Source organism: Juglans regia, chromosome 15 (assembly GCF_001411555.2).
Source record: "Juglans regia cultivar Chandler chromosome 15, Walnut 2.0, whole genome shotgun sequence".
In the NCBI taxonomy this organism is placed as follows: Eukaryota; Viridiplantae; Streptophyta; class Magnoliopsida; order Fagales; family Juglandaceae; genus Juglans; species Juglans regia.
Genome location: NC_049915.1, coordinates 19,390,177 through 19,410,235, shown reverse-complemented (window position 1 = coordinate 19,410,235; position 20,059 = coordinate 19,390,177). Strand labels below are relative to the sequence as shown.

At 36.2% G+C, this 20,059-nt stretch overlaps 2 protein-coding genes across 4 annotated transcripts; both read right to left on the bottom strand.

Annotated features, from left to right (window-relative positions):
• Positions 1–542: 542 nt before the first annotated feature.
• On the bottom strand, positions 543–13,812 carry LOC108993182 (formin-like protein 13). 3 transcript variants are annotated; one of them, XR_001996471.2, is made up of 18 exons: positions 13,536–13,812; positions 12,203–12,903; positions 10,861–11,082; positions 9,265–10,769; positions 9,039–9,159; positions 7,247–7,318; positions 5,735–5,833; positions 5,543–5,584; positions 4,383–4,463; positions 4,248–4,298; positions 4,065–4,146; positions 2,846–2,940; positions 2,501–2,572; positions 2,296–2,412; positions 1,925–1,993; positions 1,771–1,837; positions 937–1,243; positions 543–846 (listed from the first exon to the last, which is right to left on the bottom strand). XR_001996471.2 is itself a non-coding variant. In XM_018967986.2 (17 exons), exons 1-17 carry the CDS (start codon positions 13,606–13,608, stop codon positions 1,101–1,103), a joined length of 3,612 nt encoding a protein of 1,203 aa, XP_018823531.1. In that variant the 5' UTR covers positions 13,609–13,812; the 3' UTR covers positions 543–1,100. The 3 variants fall into 3 exon arrangements, 1 of the variants encoding a protein (XP_018823531.1); XR_001996470.2 differs by having other exon boundaries at positions 543–804; XM_018967986.2 differs by having other exon boundaries at positions 543–1,243.
• Positions 13,813–14,568: 756 nt separating this feature from the next.
• LOC108993082 (proline-rich receptor-like protein kinase PERK15) lies at positions 14,569–18,697 on the bottom strand. Its single transcript, XM_018967843.1, has 11 exons — positions 18,662–18,697; positions 18,457–18,557; positions 18,028–18,158; positions 17,377–17,937; positions 17,260–17,292; positions 17,026–17,163; positions 16,785–16,925; positions 16,490–16,705; positions 15,577–15,698; positions 15,322–15,498; positions 14,569–14,760 (listed from the first exon to the last, which is right to left on the bottom strand). The coding sequence occupies exons 1-11, from the start codon at positions 18,695–18,697 to the stop codon at positions 14,569–14,571; spliced, it is 1,848 nt and encodes a 615-aa protein (XP_018823388.1).
• Between the last annotated feature and the right edge of the window lie 1,362 nt (positions 18,698–20,059).

Sequence of the window (20,059 nt, the reverse complement as noted above, 5' to 3'; positions counted from 1 at the left end):
GGTTGATGAAGTTTGGTGACCAGAAGCTCCAGAACTTGTCTGCTTTGAGATCTTAATTGATATTTACCATTTGGTTATCTGGGGATTTGCAGTGCGAGATCCGTCCACTTCATTTGGACCTGAATTCCATGAACAGTCTTAGTATTGTTTTGTCTGTTTCTTTCTTTAAATTATTTTCATGTTTCAATCCATCTTTCTTGACCACCCTTATTTTAAGTGATTATTTCATTAACTGACGCTCTGAAGGAATAAATTTACAATAATAAACTGTTATAGCCACAAAAAAATCAATAAAAATAAATTTAAAAATTGATATGACTTTATATAATACATTAAATTTATTTTACAATAAAAATAACTTTATAATTTAACATACCATGTCAAGCCAAGTCAATTTGTAAATTTAATTTTGTGACTAAATATCTTTGTTGCAATAAATATACTTTGCCCTTTCAGTCCAAGAGCAGTTTATGTTCTAAATTTATATTGAAGCTCCTTAAGCAAGGGTTTCTCCTTATTGTCATACATAATTTCGTTAAGAAGAACCTTATTTTTTATTGATCTATAGAAAACAGACGTCATACGTATATCACAATAATAAAGGCAAAACATACAGGAGGATCTTCAATTTAAAGAACGAGCAACTGAGCAAGGGTGAGGAGATCTAAATGCAGTAACAAGAAACAAATTTGTAAGGGAGACACAATTTTCCCTGTAATGATAAAAAAGAAAAAAAAAGAAAAAAGAAAAAAGGACTTGTAACAATGAATTTTGTCAGCGGAACCAGGAGTATATACAGGTTGCCTGCCAAGAACAGAATCGTGTAAGCTCCATTATCTTTGCTCCCTAAAGAATAGTATTATCAAATCTATGAACTCTTCTATAGAAAAGCAAAGGAATCAATAGACAGATCGAACAGATGGGGGCAGATCTTACCACAAAGTGGACAAATTTCATATTCAATCCACTGACCAAGATACATGCTTCTCCCCACACCAAGAACTGTTTTTTGCACAAACTAAACTCTAATGTCGAATGTTCTTGCCACACGGAGCATCTTTTGAATCTCCACCCAAGAAGGGAATAATTCATTTGAACACTCATACTTTAACATTTCCAGTGTGTATTGGAGTATTTGACTTTTCACTTCCTGCTGTTTTCTTCATTTCAAGCCCAAGCTGCCTGATGTTCTCTTCATGGGCTTTCTTGAACATTCTTACAAAGTTGAGCAGAGTTGAAACAACTGCCAGATGTAATTCAGAAGGGTAAATAGGGTAGCCTAAATTATACTGCAAAGAACTGTACATGCTGGCCTCGAACCAGGCTTATATCAATCATCCACATAGATAGAGAAGATGATCAACTTCAAGATTAGCAAACCGCCATCCTGAGAACTCTGTATATCTTTTAGGAAAAAAATGAATCAACATGGTCTTTAATGATACAGAAAAAGCATATATCAGGGTCACCAATAAAAATATCAGGGTCACTAATATGTAGATTTAGGTTGGGGAAACACCATTATATTCGTGTAAATGAGTTATTACACACGTGAGTTCTAATCCAATGGCAAGCCTAGGGATAGACATATAGCTACAAACCAAGAATTCTGGTGAATTTGAATATGAGTAAGTATCCTAAACCTGGGAACCAGAAATTGTTAAAACAGCAAGATATTTCAAAACCAAAACATCAATGGGAATGGTTTTTGAGCTTCATAATTCTGTTGAACGATCAGTTAATACAATGTTTGATCTGAAAATTCAATACCTTGTTCAAAGGGGCAGCGAGACGGATCTTCTCCAAAATAAAGGATCAATGCGTCCACATTTCTACCCTGTAAAACATTCCAGATGGTAAAGAATGGTTGTTTACTGTTATAATCACTTGAAAACTCCCAACTACTTTTTAGAACATGGCCTACCACGCCTGCATACAATGACGCCAAAGACCTCACTTCGGCTTCGGCAAAAAGAAGGAACTCCTTTAAAGTCTGAAAAGAAAAGGAAAACGATTACATCAAAGCCTGAACAATATACTTGGAGCAAACATTTTCATGGAAACTGATTGAGAACAAAGATACAAGAAGCCTAATTAATGAAAGCTAAAAGCAAGATACTGGGATTCCTTGGCTAAAGCATTATAAATATTATTTTCATGGTATCCTCATTTTGTTACTTTGTAATAGTCAAAAATTAAGGAACACTGCATACAGTCTTAGAGTCCCCAAGGATAGATATTCAGACAAGGATAGATCTTGTGTACGGTGACAAAAAGATTAATCGGCTTATATACCTCACGGAAATTTTGTGATATAGGGCCATCAGTTTCTGAGGCAGACAATTCCTGTATAACTTTTTCCAAGCCTTTGCTTATTGCTTGTATTTCCTCCGCCAAATATTTCAATTGTATCTGTTTGGAAATAACACATATATGTCAAGACGTGCCAACTCTAATAAAAATTCCTAAAAAGATTCTTACCAAAAACAAATAAGAATACCTTTGAAGCTGGCTCCAAGCTGGCAAGGTCATTGGAAAAATCAAGAACTTCTGGCAGTTTATCAGCAAGCACCTACAACTTGATAAGCAAGCTTAAACATAACCATGTACTATGCAGGTAAAACTTCTCCATTGGCAAGTATTTGAAATGATATGCAAGATATGACCCGAGACCTAACATCTCACAATTCATCAACATTTTGGGCTTCAGTATCAAACCACATAATAAGGTACCATAAATAACCATTGGATCTTGATAAGCAAACCAAATGTTCCAAGAAGATTTTCAGACCACTGGAAAGTCAAGTTATGATACAAACCCACAATAAATAAGTACCACTCATACCTTACAAAGATAATGCATGAGAGTCATCTTGTTGTTCCGTGCACGTGTCTCGATAAGTTTAAGGAGGCTATCCAAGCTAAATCCAACAGCGGATCCTAGAAAAAACAATGGAAGTGAGTTGGAAGATGAAAAGTGCATTGAGATTCCATGAATGGGATAACAGGAATATGACACATTCCACAGCTGTGTAGAAGGTACCGTGCCAAAAAGATATAAAAACATGTGGCAGTAACCAGCATGTGAAATAAGTATTTTCGTACAGAGCAAGGAGCTGATGCTCAAAGTTGTACGGATTTGAGGATTAAAATGGTAACTTGATGTTCAAGGGCACCGACTAAAATATCAATAGATCAGCATCCAAGCCACTGCCTAGGTTGAATAGGATAAAGGTATGCACATATACGGGATTGTATCCATAGGCCACCACTCAAGTAAACTTCCTATAAACCAGAAGATCGGTCAGATTCATTTTTTCCATACTTCTCCACACTGGATCTACTAAAAAGACAGCTCAAGTGATCAATTCCATGCCAATTATACTTTAATATAATAGTTAGACTCATTCTTTACAAACTTCAGTGGCTCTTTTTCGAAGTTTAAGAAGGCAACTCACATGTTAAAACCATCCTGAATCTATGACTTTCTGCTCCTTGATTTTCCCTGTATTTGCCCCTAGATTTGCTGCAAAACTTTTTCAAAAATCTAATTCTAAGATTTGTTAGGGTTCTACTTGCTCCAATCGTCTAGGAATTATGGTCTTTTATCTCCTTTTAAAAGATCACACGATTTCCTTTACTAGAGAATCAGGAGTTGTTTTTCAAGCCAAGTAGCAATGCTCACATTCCCTAGTAATCAAACGCATAAATGAGCACAATTTATGCATGGCCCAAGTACTTTCTCCATCTTCTTTATACTCTCCTATGATACTCATATTTCATTACTTACAACACCTTGCTATATTACTAACAGTAACTCAAACCATTCACCATGTATTGGTGATGGCCAACAAAATTATGGCACTCCTGGACTATCTTCTTGTATGAGGATTATCTTCTTGTATGAGGATTTTCTTCTTTTATATGCTTCTATGTAATCTAATATATCCAAACTATAGATGCCTTCCAAAGGTAATGGTAGGTTATTTACTGGCTGACCTCTTTATATTTAACATTCTTAATGCACTTAGCCAAGAGGTCAGACCAGTTTAATATCAACTTACCCCTAGCAGTTCCCTGGTTCAAAGCATTTCCTAATGACAGAATCGTCTGCATAATTCTCTTCAGTTTGGCTGAATTCCTGATCTGATGAGAACATCAGGAATAAGAAACTAAGAAATGAGTATTCAGGGAATCATCAAACGCACTTCCGGGAAGAAGAATGAGAATATGAGAGAATAACTTGCCTCTTCTGCAGCTGAGTTTACAACGTTTAGATTCTTTCTAAGGTCAGAAATCTATATGGAACCATATATATGAGTCACATTAACACAAATGAAGGAGTTTTCCGAAAAGCAGGAAGATTATGAGCTTTTTCTTACCTGGGAGTGGAACTGTATCTTGAATGAAAAAACTCTGAGCTTACATTCTACACGTGGTACTTGCATCAACTCTAAGAAGAACTGTCGTGAACATTTACAAAACAAATTAATCCACGATGCTGCCACATAATACATCAGGTAGAGCATGTTTTCATACCGAGCTGTTATACCAGCTTAACTATTAGAATCAAGGGACCAACATATTGACATCAACAATAGAGAACAAGAAGTTGAATTTACCTAAGATGCAAACAACTATTTCAGTGTAATGAGAAAAATGTGCACATGGTATACATCTATGAACACACCAACCACTCTTCAAAATTTCTTATACTAAAGAATGAAGGGTTTATTAACAGACAAGAACACACACACACACACTTACTTGCACTTGCAATTTCTAGAGACAGGTATGTACATACATCACACACTTACATTTTAAAGACGAATGCCTTCGTGATAAAAGTAGAACTACCCAACCACTAACACACAAAAGCACACACTACAATAATAAACTTCTCAAGACAAGGACAAACATGAGCACACATGTATACATGCCTTTGCACAAATGTACACACACATACACAGAGAGATACCAAAAAAATTTTCTTCCTCCACCACACAATTGTACCTTTTCTATTTTGTGTCATAGAAAACCTCTACCTACAAAATGAAGTTTTTGAATGGGAACCCAAAACAATACATTTTTCTTAATCAGTTGAATTAATATTGGATTACAGCTATATTTTCACTATATGTTCATATCAAGAAGTACACTTACAAATTCCATTTTATGATGTCAAAACTTGGAACATTACAATTCGACTGTTATACAAATATAAGCACAGCCATGAATACTTAACCAAATTATAATGTACCACCGGTTGTATTTATAGGTACACAAGAAAAAGCAAAACTAATGCAAAGGAAAGCTACACTTTTCGATGTTAGGTAGTTAGACTTGCAAATACAACTAACATTGCAATTCAAAATGATTAGTATAGTAGCTCTCTTCTATATCTTTAGTGCATAATTACTTGTGAAGCAAAGATAAATCGGAAGCCTCAAAAAGTATCCATATGCATGTCATCAAAAGTGAATTTTTCAAGACATCAAATAAAAGGTTAGAATACAAGTAGCATGAAAAAAATCCAACAAACCTGTTCGGATTTTCCTAACTTTTCCTTCTCTCCTGTGTAGCCCTGAACACGGAAATATAAATGCAATTATAACCTGTAAGGAACAGGTGAAACTATCATCTTGAGGGACCTGACTCCTTCAATACGAAACATTTTTAGAAGATATCAAATGATAAAATATTAAATTCAATTTCAACATAATAGCTGCCAAACCTTAAGTAGCTCCATCTCCTCTTTTGTAGGACAGAATTTTATCAGATTCTCAACCTGATCCACATCTAAAGCTGAATCTTCAAGAGCAAGCACTGAACTCTGTCAATGTTCCACATGAAACCATAATGACTTCTATGATGGGATAAAGACCACATATCTTGCAAGCAATCAATGAGAACATTGCATGGACATAGAATATGTATCACAAGGACAAACCCAGAGGAAAAAATGACTTATACCCAAGCCTACACAAAGGAATAAGAACATTGCTAAAACTGCCCCGGGAGGAAGGGAGAGAGGCAGAGATGAGACTACAATCACCAAGACATTATAACATGACCTGCTCAAGGTGAGTTAAAAGACATGGCCTACATCCCTTACACGATAAGTTAACATAAGACACCCATAAGAATGTATTTACACATCATCATATGCTATGTATAATTTGACACTGACAGAGTACGAGGTTTCACGACATGTCACTTGTTTTTCAAAACTCTTTATTTAAAAGGGAAGGTGGTTCCATTTCATCCTTAGACCGTTGAAATCAATTAGGTGTTTTTTTTTCATTCTTTTGTCATTCCTAAAACTACAGAATCTTATCAATAAACAGTACCAGTATAGTTGGACCCAAACTTTATATTTGAAATGTGATCAGAACAATGAAAAAAGGAATATCGAGGCAAGACCATTTTCATTACCTTGTTTACAATATTCTCATGAAAGGATTGAAGCGAATTTATTTATACAATCACAAGAATGGATGCAGTTGAGATGTGCTTCTAGAGTAATAAAATGCAAGCTGCTTCTGCTGCTGCTGTTAGAAATGCATTCATGACAGATGAAGATATGGATGGCAAAAGCATAAGGCTGTGTTTGGATGTTTAGCTGAGCTCAGTTCTTTATGAATAGTAGTGAGTTGAGTAGTGGTGGGAGTTAAGTGGGGCCCATATAAACTGAGTTTAAAGTGTGTTTGAATGTTAAGATGATTTTAGTACTTTTTATGGGAAGTTGAAAAAGGTTGCGGGTCCCACATATAAAGATGTGTTAGGTTGAAAAAGGTTGTGGGTCCCACGTGTAAGGAGGTTTTGAGTTGAGATGAATTTCGTAATTTGAGAGCTGGGTGTTTGGATGTTAGACTCAGTTTAAAATTAGACTGAACTCAGTTGAGTCTTGCAACCAAACACAGACTAAATGATTTTTCAAAAATAAACACAAACGGAATGTTGGAAGTACTGCCATTTATGAAGCCATATAGGAACAGATATATTGAAAGCGTATAAAATGTCAAATACAAGAAGGATGTGAGGCTAGAGAAAGACAACATAGGAATAAAAAACAAAGATTGCCCTGGATATAGTGAAATGACAAAACAAATTCATATATCTGAGCTCCTTTAGTTTGGATAAGGATTTGTAGAGTTGAGCTCTAGACTGCTTGAATTTTAAGCTGAATTAAAACTTTATTCCATTGACCAAGAGAAGTAGATGCTTCAAGTGTCATCAAACTTACCACTAAGTCGTGCAATGGTATTTTCACCTTTGAAAGCATGATTTCACAGTTATATGCCCGCCGGTGGTCAATCTGAAACGTGATACTATTACATAAGAACTAGATAGTGAGGTAATTTTCATAACAAATGTAACTTGGCCAAACAAGATCAATGTGATGAGAAAATATGCAAATCACATATCAACTATAGATGTTGCACTAGATTGACTAAAGAGTTTCTTTATTTTTTTTATAAGATCATTTTTCTTATAAGTAATGTGATCTTATTAACAAGTGCAAAGAGGCACGGCTTTAGAACACAGGAAGAACCCCTGTTCAGAATAAAAAGAAAAACAACAATTAAAAAATTCCTAAAAGCTAATAAAAAGCAAAGAATAACGAGCCATTGTACATGTATAACGGGAGTTGAAGGCAATCTTCATAAGCTCTACTACGGAAGCTTCTTTATCTTCAACTATTTGTGCATTCTGTTCTCTCCAAATACACCGCATTAAGCATAAAGGAGCCAACTTTCATTTTTTTAATGGGTAAAAAAGGGTAGGAGGGGGCAACTAGAAGTGGCCTCCCTACCTAGGCATGACCATAGCAGCACCCTACCTACTAGGAACCGGATAGGAGGGGCCCGGATGGCAGGAAGCTGCAGGCACTCCCTCAAGTCGCATTTGAGTCATAGCCTAGAACCCAGTGCCACTAGGAAATTCAATGAATCCTTATGCAACTAATACTAATAGTCTAAGGGGAATCTGGAGTTGGATTCAAACCCAAGACCGAGTATATGTCAAACCACATAAGGTAACCCAGGGACCATTGAGCCAACGCCCATGCTAACAAAACATTATTCGTGCCCTTGTTGTCCTCCCCAGTTCTCCAACAAGTCTCTAATCTTTCTACACATAACCAATCAACACCAAACCCATTGAATAGAAAACACCATAAGTCTCTCACTACTTACACAATGAAGACGAAGATGATCAGTGGACTCTCCATTCTTCTCACACATACAACACTAATTCACCACAATGACATTTCGCTTCCTCAGATTGTCTAACGACAAAATATTTCCCAAAGCCGCCATCCAAAAAAAATACTCTCGAATGGTCCTTTATTCGAGAGTGAAAGTGCATGTAATCTTGAAAGCATATCATATGACTTAACTTCAAACTTATGTCACTTGGATCCTCTCTTGGAAGGGATCCAACATATAGTATCCACACCTTCTTATCTTATTCTAAAACTGTAAAATATCTCAAAGAAAAGGGGAAACCAAATCCACCAGCCGTGCTTTCTTTATATTTTTCCATCACATAACCCTAATTTGGAACTCTTTATGGTTTTTGCCCTTATACCATCATCTCAACAATCCAATCTTAAATTTCGTCATCACCAAAAGGGTTCTGCACATCTGTCTCAACATCTTGCAAAATTTCGCTCCTCCAACCTTTTCTAATGTAATCCTCAACTCACCCACAAAGTCCAATACTTTCTCTCACCTAATAGATCCTTAAGAATTCCCCTAACCGTAGCCATTAGAAAATGCAATCCTATACAAGTTCTATCCAAAAGCAAACAAAGTACTATAAGATGGAGAATATGAAAAGAATTTTCACAATAAAATCTTAGCAACAACAGAGTTTTTTGTTTCTCCAAATGGACACAAGATTTCCAATGACACATCTTTTGCCAAATATTCCAGGGCTTAGATCTCAAGAAGAAATATAGACAACTTCAAGGAAGAAAAATTGAACAGAAATAGTTATGCCCAATATAGCTTGAGAACCAAAAACTTGATTACCAGTTGCACTTTATCTGATTTATGTCCAAGTGAACCACGTATAGACTTCTTGGCATGATCTGAACTCGGAAGTGCTGCTGAGAAAAGATTCTCTAGTTCTGAAATGTCAATCTCAGGAGCCCTAAATAAGAGAGAACAAAAGAAATTGCCTATTAAATTTGAAGGAAGCTCAAAGCATGATTAGTAGTTTGACATAAAAATTATCTCCAAGGAAAAAAGCACATACTTGGCAGCTTCACCCAATTTTTGTGCCTCAGCCCATAGACTTCCTGATGCTGCTCTTGTCAATTTCAGCCAATGCAATGGCTTCAGTTTTTTCATATGATTATTCTTTGAGCTTATAGTGCGTGACAGAATGTGCCCCTTCCCCCTACTGCGAGATCTAAGTGGGGATCTAGAGACACTATTTCCGTTACTATCTGTCCTAGAGAAACCTTTAACAAAAGGAACTGGAGGAGGAGGCGCAGATGGAATGGAAGAGGAATTCTGTGATTCAGGGTTGAAGTGCTTGGATGAAACAATGTGTGCAGGAGGCGGTGGTGGCACTGGAGATGGAACTCTAGGACTTGCAGCCTGTCCAGAATGAGGAGGTGGAGGGGGTGGGGGTGGGGGTGGGGGTGGGGGTGGAGGATGTCCAGCTCTGCCAGTTATTTTTTCCTTCAAAGGAGGTGTTGGAGGAGGTGGTGGAGTTGGAGGTGGTGGAAAATTAGGCAGAGACCTTGATGATGATGTGACTACAGGTGCTAAAGGCAGATTAAGTAATGAATTAGTGGCAAAAATTGGGGGACTTGCATTTTGCATAGAATGAGGGGGTGGAGGTGGAGGTGGAGGCGGCCCAATCCTAACAACTTGATTTTCCTTCAAAGGAAGCGTTTGAGGAAGAAGTGGTGCAGTTGGAGGAGGATTAGGTAACAAATTATTGGAAGGGGTATTTGAGAATGGAATCCTAGGATCACCCAGGGGACTAACCACTGACAACTTATCTCTATAATATATCTCATTGGTAAGTGAAGAATGTGTAGTTTCTAAAAGATGATGAGGTGGCAGTGGGGGAGGAGAAGGAAATTTTTTTCTAGAACAATCAGTTGAGGAAGGATGTGATGGAGGAGGAGGAGGTGTGGTGGGTGAAATTGAAACAATTTTGGTATCTACAGATTCAGGTATGTGTGAAACTGCAAAGGTTGGATCAAGAATGGCTGGAGATACCACTTCCAGACGAGTGACTTCTGCACTTTCAGGTAAGGCAGGATCATGTAGCTGACTTGCCATACCAGAAGTTTGGGCTACAAGTGCATCTTGCACAGATTTACAGGAGACTGAGGTTGACTGAGAAAATTGAGGCATCCCATAGCTGAGGATGTAAGATTGCCTACGTGGTTGATGCGCAATCTGAATGTCATGAGTCTCAGCTACCTTTCTACTCAGATAAGAACCAGGAGATCGCTCAGGTGAGGACATGGACTGAATCTCTGGGGACAAAGATAAGGAGCTCTTAGCGTTATTTTCCACACTCCCATGAGAAACACTTTCCAACATCTCATGGACAATATTTGATGCACTCATCTGTTGAAGCACATTTAGTGCTGCATCAGCCTTGGGATCTAACCAGTCTACATGACTAAAGAACTCTTGAACTTTTGCAAATGCTTCCATTGGAAGACCCTCCTCCTCGAAGCACGAGATATCACCCACAACTATGGAAGCAGCAGCATCCATCTCTGAGAAGAGAATCTGCATCCAAATGATAACCAATCATAAACTTCACGTTAAGAAAGAGCACCAGCGAATAGCTACACCTAAACAAATCTGGCATGTGAAATACCTCTACTCTGAAGTCCTTTGGAAATTGATCCTTAGCATTCCACAACATGTCAATTTCATCTCGGTTTAGGATCAATATATTGGACCTAATAAAAGCAGTGTTAAACATGACTCTGAACATCATCTCTTCACGTTTGATGTCATCATTCAAGCTAAAACACTCCACCACAACATCACCTTGAACATGGCAATTGATATCTATTTTAACTAGTTCGCATTCTGCCTGAAACACAATAGTAAGGGGTTACAGACAATCATATGATACAAAGATTAGACTTCACTTTACATGAAATAATAAGTCCCGAAAAACTTTGTAATCAAGGAAAGTGAGCTTCCCAAGCAGATTAAATCATAGAAAGAAAGATATCAACCTCCCAATCCAGATAATCTTTTGCAGACTCAACAACAGATATAAATAAAGCTCCAAAAACACACAGCACTCTTACCCTTTTGGTTTTCAAGTCAAGACCAGAAAGCCATATTAAACTTCAACCATGCCTTCTCAATGCTGAAGTCCCAAATTAAAGAGATCCCCTGAACCTAGATTGGCCAGTGTAATTATTTTTTATAATGTTAATAAATCCCATAGAACAATTGCCCAAGGGAAAAAAAAAAGGATTTAACTTTTATTTTCTGGAGACCTTCCATAGGATTACCAATTGCACTGATGCACAAGTGATGTACCATAGGCTAGATATTCTATACAGTTTTTAGGCTATTATCATTCTGATTATTATGCTTCTTAACCCTGGTACACCTACCCTTTAAATGAACACATTTTATGTATGCTCCCCAAGAAAGGGAACCCATGATACTATTACAAAATACAAGAGTTGAAAATGGAACAATCTAAGAAACTAAAATAATCCTTTAAATGAAGGTATTCACACTATGATGGCGACTCAAGATCAACCTCACGAAAACCTTATATTCCCTGTCGAGAAGAGGGTGAATAGAAAGTTGGGTTTATATAAAACACAAGATCCACCTATTTCAAGAAAGGAGAAAAGGATAAAGCTAAGGGTTATATACACTTTTTGCCCCCAAACTACCATGTGTTTTGCAGTTTGCACTATAAATTACTAAAGTTAACATACTGCGCTCTCAAATACCAGGAACTAGCAAATAGCACATTTCGTCCAATTCTGATCGTTAAGGTAAAAAGTAGGCGATGTGTCATGTGACACAATCTTGACAGTCAGATCTTGAAGACGGAAGCTATTTGGCAATCAACAGAAGTTGAAGGGTGCAGTGTCACTTCTGGTAGTTTCAAGTGCAAAGCATAAAACAATAGTTTGTGTGTGAAAAGGGTATTTGACCCAAAAGAAGAAGCGTAACATCACCTGCTTGTAAGCCCGGACAGCCTTGCTTCTTTTCAGTGATGAGTACAAAACTTTGGGGGTTTTATCAGCAACAAAAAAGGGATCCTGTCCATATACCTGAAATATTGGACAACAACCCCCACTTACATCAAAATCAGGAATGCATCTGAGAATGATGCAGTCCAAGGTGAGCGCTCTATCCAACGGTGGCCATTCAAAGGCAACATTCCTCCTTGATACATACTGTAGATACCTCAGTTGAGAAGGTATTGGGTTCAGTGGCGACAGAAAATGCAAAAGTTCGCGAGGAGCCTGTCTGTAAACCATGTCTAAGGTCTTCTGCTCCCCACTATACTGCTTCCTATAAATCAACAGTGCAGCCAACATAAAAGCTAAAACCGGCCAACCGCCATGTTCACAGTGCATCAACAGCATGTTATGGTGTCCAAGCGCCAACCAACTTTCACTTGATTTTAGAAAATGGTGGATGACCTCTACTGTCAGCACAGGGCAGCCCTCATAATGTCGAGGGTATTCCATTCTGGTCATATCATATGTGTCCAAAATATTAGCAATCTCGCTTTGTGCCTCTCCCTCACGAAAATTGAATACCAAGAAGGATGCTTCAGGCAAGTGATCTCGAAGTTGACTGACTATCCCATCAGTATATATCTTATAGTTCTCTTCATCCCAAGCCTCGGTAGAGAAACAGGAGTCGAATACTATATATACATACATACATGTACATAGAATGTGAAACCATTAGCCACCAATTGAAAAACTTACTTCCAAAACTTTTAGTTAAAGACCATATAATCGTACTTAGTAAAGGCCATGTATTATATGCACTCTATTAATTGCAATGCAAAAAATTTGGGTTCCATTCTTCTGCCACCATAATGCAATGAGACATTGTCATAGTCCCCTAAACCCGACATAGAGATCCCATTTGACCCTTCTAGTACATAATTATAAATACCAGCCACAACTTGGATTTTTCTACCTTTCCGCTCTGCTTGGTTGCTCGGAATCTAGAGGTAAAGTAAGGGAAAAAACTACAATTTTTTTATCTTTTCTTGTTAAGTGAATCTCAAACGAACTCTTTTGAACGTTTTTCACTGTTTCCTCAAATAATGAGTACTAAAAGATCAGGAAACGGCCAATAATTAATAATCCCATTCCTTCTAAATTTTCTCAGCAACCAAGCAGTGCCTCATCTCAGAGATAAACACAGTATGAAACTCCCCACTCTTCCAAGTCACAATTTTCCATTTATTAAATTGCAACTTGGAAATATTTATCACTTCCCACGAACCTTTTCTTCAAAAAAAAAAAAAAAATTAAGAAACGTTACCATAAACTCGCTCAGAGATCTCAAGGAGCCCATCGGGTGGCTGCCGGAAAAAGAACCGCCGCAGCAACGCCATCTTGGTCGTCCAATCACTACTCCAACTTTAACACTCTATAAAGATCTATATACATACATATCAAATCAATATATATATATATATGTACATTACATATACGCGTATGTACGGTCGCTGTGTCTGCTTGTTGTCAAATGTCAGGTGGTGCTAGTGTTGTTGACGATGACTGAAGGATAAAGGTCTGGCTTAGAATTACATGCTTTCCTTCCCTGTCTTTCCTCTTAAGTCACTTCTCTTTTTCTGAAAGCTGAATATTATTTTCCCACCGACTCCGGAGGAGAGGCCACGTCGGATGACTTGGACGACACTACAACTACCATAACTATGGATATAACATCTTATTTTTAATATTTGAATAAAAAAGAAATTATTATATATTATATTATTGAATAATGTTAAAGTATACAAGTCACACGCATTCTCATTAAAAAAAGTGAGATTTATTATTAAAAAAATAATTTTTTATACAAGACTAAAATTTACACATTTTTTTCAAAAATAATACGGGAAACTTTCACACTCTGTAACTATAAATATCAATTTTACGTATTCTTATCTCACTCAGTTTTCTATTAGGATAAATAAAATAACTCTTTTAAGTTACTATTAATAACCGATCTAATGGTCGAAAGATAATATTATTGTAGATAACCTCACTATAGTGATTGTAGCTAGATTTTGGACCACCCAACATATCAAATGGAGATCATCAAATTGAATCTAAGATACACATGATGATGTTTAGGCTATACATCTCATCAGGGCTGTTTTTTTCCTGTTAAGTTCTGGCAACTTCTTCAACTTAATCCAATCAGTGAGGGCAAAACAGCAACAGATGAAAGTGGAATGTGATTTCAAACTTGAAAAACACATTGATGTTACACCTCCACAAAACATGAAGGATTGATAGCTGTAACAATCCTGTTTCACAAGTGTTTGAAACAGCTGGAAGTTCAAAGCTCAGACAAGAATCTGTGTTTCTTCAAGTCTCTGCAAGACTTGTTTCATGGTTGGTCTTTCGCATTCATTTGGAACTGTACACAAGACAGCTATGGAAAACAGATTTCGAAACTCAGATCCAAACATTGCCCCACGTAAGCTGGGATCTGCCATGGCGCTTACACTTTCTCCTTTCTTTACTGCATCTGTTGCCTGCATTAACGACAACAAACAGGTTTTAGGTAGTACATCGACCCTAAGTTGTTCTGTCAGAATAGTCGCATTCAAACAAAGATCAAATAAATTCGTACTCGCTGTAATAAAAAAATATTTGTAACTGAAAATTGGGTAATAGCAGCGTAATTATTTTTAAAAAATTAAATAAAATATAAGATCTATATAAAAAAATAATTTTTTAATAATAAATCTTATTTTTTTTCAAAGCGATTATACGACTTTACATACTTAAGTAAAATTACTCATCGTGAAAACCACCTCATATGGGATGGATGTAACCACATGCATGTCTCTTATAGCTATAATTGTCGAAGAATGTCCTTATTTTCCTACTTACTATCTGTCTCCAAACCCATTATAAGACACTGCCCAACAAATTACTTTTGATGCACGTTTTAATAATACAGCATTTATTATATTAAATTAAATGATGTCATATCAGAAGCTGTGCGCCGGTGAGCAGGTTCTGTGTATGCTTTTTCACCCAAAAAAATCACCAACTTATTTTGGAAAGAAAACAGATTGAATAGATCAAACCTCCTCGACTAGAGATGGAGACTTTCTTCCCGTCAAAAGTTGAAGCAGCAAAACACCATATTTGAGAACATCGTCGGAAGTTCCTGAGCTGTGATCAGTCTTCTGTAACTTGGAGTTTGATAAGATGGGGTCTGAAATCTTTGGCTCTACTTTCTCATTCAGTAATATGTTTGTTAACTGAGCCATATTGGATTATTAGTAACTTGGCAATCATCATCATCAGGTAACAGCGAACCAGCTTAATTATAGTATTACCTTTATATCTCCATGAACCATCTTCTGCAAGGGATTGTCATGCAGAAACCATAAACCCCTTGCAATTCCAATAGATATCTGCAACCGCTGTTCCCATGTCAAGATCGGTACTCTTCTTTCACCTGCCACACGCATTCATTGTTTACATTTTTAAGATAGTAAAAATTTCTGAAGTCATGGAAAATGGTAGCTTCAGTGACATGTTTGGAGAGGAAGCATTGTATGCATTTCCTTGTTGCAATAAGTTGGTAATCAAAAGTTTCCAACCTTTCTTGGAGGAAAAATGCTGTTTTTCATCATAGGTTTTGTTATTTTCTGTCCTGCATATTGATATGACATATTTTAAATGAGTCTCGGCTCTCCATTAAGAGGTAGATATATGACATATAAAGCAAGACCATGCTACACGGATTGAGACTTTAAGGCTGCGTTTGAATGTTGAGCTGAATTAAATTTTTTATAAATAGTAATAAGTTGAGATGATGAAGTGAGTTAACATAGTAATGAGTTGATATGACATATTTTAAATGAGTCTCCGTTAAGAGGTAGATATACGACATATGAAGCAATTTAAAATAGACCGTGTTACAAGGATCGAGATTTTAACTGAAGAACTCGACCAATAGGTGTATATGCACTTTTTTTTTTTCTTTAATCAATTTTTAATACATTTGTAAACATTTTAAAAAAAATATATCAATTCACTAATATTCACTTTCTTAATCATTTAGTAAAAAAAATAAAAACAAAAAATTCAATCGATCATTTTTATCGGTTTAAGTAGCATTTTCCATTTAAAATTTGTCGTACCATTAAGTGTGACTGGAATTAGCAAAACTTAGTACGGAAGAAAAGTTCTGCAATTTGTGGATTACTATAAACTTCCTATATAATAAGAAACAGAGAAGCTTACCAAGAAGCCGGCTTTCAAGATCACCATTAACACAGAACTCAGATACCAGACACTCATCTCCTCTATCACAATATCCAAGAGTGCTCACCAAATTTGGATGCCTTATTTTTGCCTTCTGGCATATATCATCAATAAGAGTATGAAGCTTAATGCCCTCTTTAAGTCTCTTGATTGCCACTCTCATTCCGCTAGGCATTCTTCCAACATACATTTTCCCTAAACAAACCCTTAAGAATTAATTCAACTTGAACTCAGTCACAATTACCATATTTACAAGTGGTCATGGGCATCATACCAAGAGTTCCCTCTCCAATCAAGTTTGAATTATCAAAAGAATTGGTAGCTCTGTTCATTTCATCTTGCGAGAATACATAGAGGCCAGAGCAATCGAAGTGACTTCTGGCTTCATCTTCTAGTTCTTTTTTAAGGGCTACGACTGAAGCAACGAATTTGCATGAATTGATATTCACAAAAGAAAGCAGCAATGAATACATACATATACATACACGCGCGCACACACGTATCATTTTCCTCACCTGATAGATTATCCATGTCCTCTTCACTTGCATGTTGAAGTTGCTTCCTGGTTAGTGTATATAGTATTGGAGCTAGGATGACAAGCACTGCTACCGCAATTACCGTAGCCATGAGTTCCTTGGAACTCAGCAGAGGTCCTTTTACATATTAATCAGCTGATTAAGGCTAAATTTCATTTAATGTATAAGGGTGAACAAAACAAGAAAGGTAATTTAGTACTTATTTTGATTCACCTTTCTTCTGATTTTGTGTAGTCCATGGAAGCTCTGAATCACAAGAATGAAAATATTCAAACGAATCAGTCAAAATGAAAATGTCACATATGTGAAAACTTAGAAAATCTTACTTACGTATTTCACTCCATAAACAAGAAAAAGTCCCATAGACCCAGTTTGGGGTGTTCACATCTGAGCTTGCAAGACTAACAAGGAGAGCTTCAGCACACCTTTGTCCATTTGAACTATCACCTTCTTTCAAAGCTTGCAGTGACTGACTATAAGAGGAGACGCAGTTAAAACACGTCTCATCACTATAATAAGAAGCAGACAAATCTTTACAATTGGACTGGACGGCGCTGTATCTCTCAAACCCGAGAAAATTTGTGATTGAATCAACTCCCTTTGAGCACAGGTTTGGTGTTGAAGAAGAGATGAACTGTTGGATTTCACATTTATTGAGATTAGTCCTCTGATGAAGACTTTGGAATGTGTTAAAACAATCTTGAGCTTCATCCATTTGGAGGAATATGGATCCAGACTGATTGGTTTTTATAGCCATTGCTTGGAAGAAAGATTGGAGGGCTGAGCTGCAGCATGAACGCATTACTGTAGAGGGGATAGAACCTGAATCTATGTCAAAGCACTCGCTGTGTGCTTCATATGGGAATTGGCTGAAATTCAGTGAGCATGAACCTGAAACATGGAACAAAAGTTCTGTCAAGGAAGTAGTTAAGAGGAGAGATTTCATTTCATAGTACTATTGGATCTTTGTTGCATGCTTACTTGAATTTATCTTGTAAGGACTGCAAAGGAGGATGAAGATGAATAGGAAGAAGTAGGGAGTGGCCATTGGTGGTGATTTTGAGGTCTGGTTTCCTTCTTTGTACTCTGGTAATGTCTTATTTTCCATAATTCTGCACCAATACACCAAGAGAGCTACTTTGGTGATATACCGTCATTGATGCTTACTTTCTTTGTGTGGGTTTTAAGTATTAAGAATTTTATAACTACAGTTAAAGAATTTAGGCAAATTGACTGGGCAAGTCATCAAGTCAGATGAGGAACCGGTCTTCTTTGACACAAATGGAAATGCCAAATACTAGAGGTCAAATCCACATATCCAAAGCTTTTAACATCTCTTTCTTCCACTGCCATTGGGTCTTTAGCCGGCCAAAGGGAATTTAGTGAGCTACGGATATATCATATCAACACCCCAGATGGCCGTTGACTGAATCTGGACCTTCAAAATCCACACCAATGGCTGCTGCTGCTTCATGGTGATCTTCTTGTTGAGTCATTAGTGAAGTATACCCCTAGAATAACAACGCTATTATATTCTTGCAGATGTATGTGGTGTGGATGTTTCTGAATTCTACCGTCTTATAATAATTGACTCATTCTTTAAGGTTTGATGAACCTGAAATCCATCTTCTTCATCATCCTGTCTAGTCATCGTGCCGGCCTAACTAAATGCCAAGAAGAAAGCGTGTACTGCAAATTTTATATGAAACTGGGTTTGTTTGGTTATGTTAATTAAATTAATCGGGCTTATTAATCATTTTCAGGGAATAATTTTACAGTAGAAAATTTCTTTCATTAATTGAGGAAAAGAAAAAAGATTTTTCGAGTGACATGTTACCAATTCACTGACTTCAGTGTCATGTTCCATTCTCTTCATCCATGGCATTGATGGCAAATTCAGCCCAAGGTTTGGTGCAACAATGGGGCCTTTTTCCCAAGGCCCAAACACAGAAAGGCCCATATTCATTTTGAGCTTTGCTCCAACAATTAAAAAGAAGCCCAGGCTTAACCTTCAACCTTCAAAAAGTAAGGGTGTAAATTTAAATTGAAAAATTAGAAAATTAGATCGAATCAAACCGGACTGAATCGGTTGGTCTCGTTTTGAACCGGTCCGGTTTATAACCGGTTCCTATATTATGAAAACCGGCCGGAATCGGTCCGGTTTCGATTCCGTAGTTTTTGGAACCGAATCGGACCGATTGGAAAAATATATATATAAATTAATTTTATATATTATACAAATATTTATATATATAAGTTTTATATATAATATATAATAATATATTAAATTTTTATATATAATATATAATTATATATCATATATGAAATAATTTCATATTATAATTTATAAATTATAACATAAAATGTTAATCTTAAATATGAATATTTGTAATTTGTTTGATCATATGTTATTAATATAATTATATATAAGATAATGTTATTATAATTTATAAAATAAAAATTTAATCTTAAAAATGAAAATTTAATTGATCATATGCTTTAAACATAATATATATATTAAATTATTAATAATATTTTATCATAAGAAGTAACATTTTATTATATGTTTTTTACATTTAAAAAAAAATCGAAAAATCGGTTTAGGAGGGTAACCGGAGCGTAATCGATTTTGAAAAATAAAAAATCGGTACATACCAGTTCGGTCCTAGATTTTGTCAAAAACTGAACTGAACCGGACCAGTTACACCCCTACCAAAAAGGAGTGTGAAGTTCAAAACCCTCCTCTCCCATTAAAAGAAATAAAAAAAAAAAATGTAGAAGCTAATGTTGTAATCATTACGTCTACCATTTTTTGATGATGAATATTGATTGATGATCTTAGGAATGTTGGATAATGAGATGAGATTAAAATTTTATAAATAATAGTGAAATCATTTATGAATAATAGTAAAATGGTTTGAATTAAGATGTTTTATTAAGTTTTGAAAAATGAGAGAAAAGAAAGTTTAATAAAAATATTATAAAGTTAAAATATTGTTTGAATATAATTTTT

What these genes read in the sequence shown, in the direction of transcription:
- LOC108993182 (XM_018967986.2), bottom strand. Translation starts at nt 13,608, where the DNA reads ATGGCGTTGCTGCGGCGGTTCTTTTTCCGGCAGCCACCCGATGGGCTC. An exon ending in AATCAGATAAAGTGCAACTG is followed by an intron (nt 7,319 to 9,038) that starts GTAATCAAGTTT and finishes ATCACGTTTCAG; the next exon opens with ATTGACCACCGGCGGGCATA. An exon ending in AGATACAGTTCCACTCCCAG is followed by an intron (nt 4,299 to 4,382) that starts GTAAGAAAAAGC and finishes GGTTCCATATAG; the next exon opens with ATTTCTGACCTTAGAAAGAA.
- LOC108993082 (XM_018967843.1), bottom strand. Translation starts at nt 18,697, where the DNA reads ATGACTAGACAGGATGATGAAGAAGATGGATTTCAG. An exon ending in ATGAAGAAGATGGATTTCAG is followed by an intron (nt 18,558 to 18,661) that starts GTTCATCAAACC and finishes TTGTTATTCTAG; the next exon opens with GGGTATACTTCACTAATGAC. An exon ending in TTGTTTATGGAGTGAAATAC is followed by an intron (nt 17,293 to 17,376) that starts GTAAGTAAGATT and finishes CTTGTGATTCAG; the next exon opens with AGCTTCCATGGACTACACAA.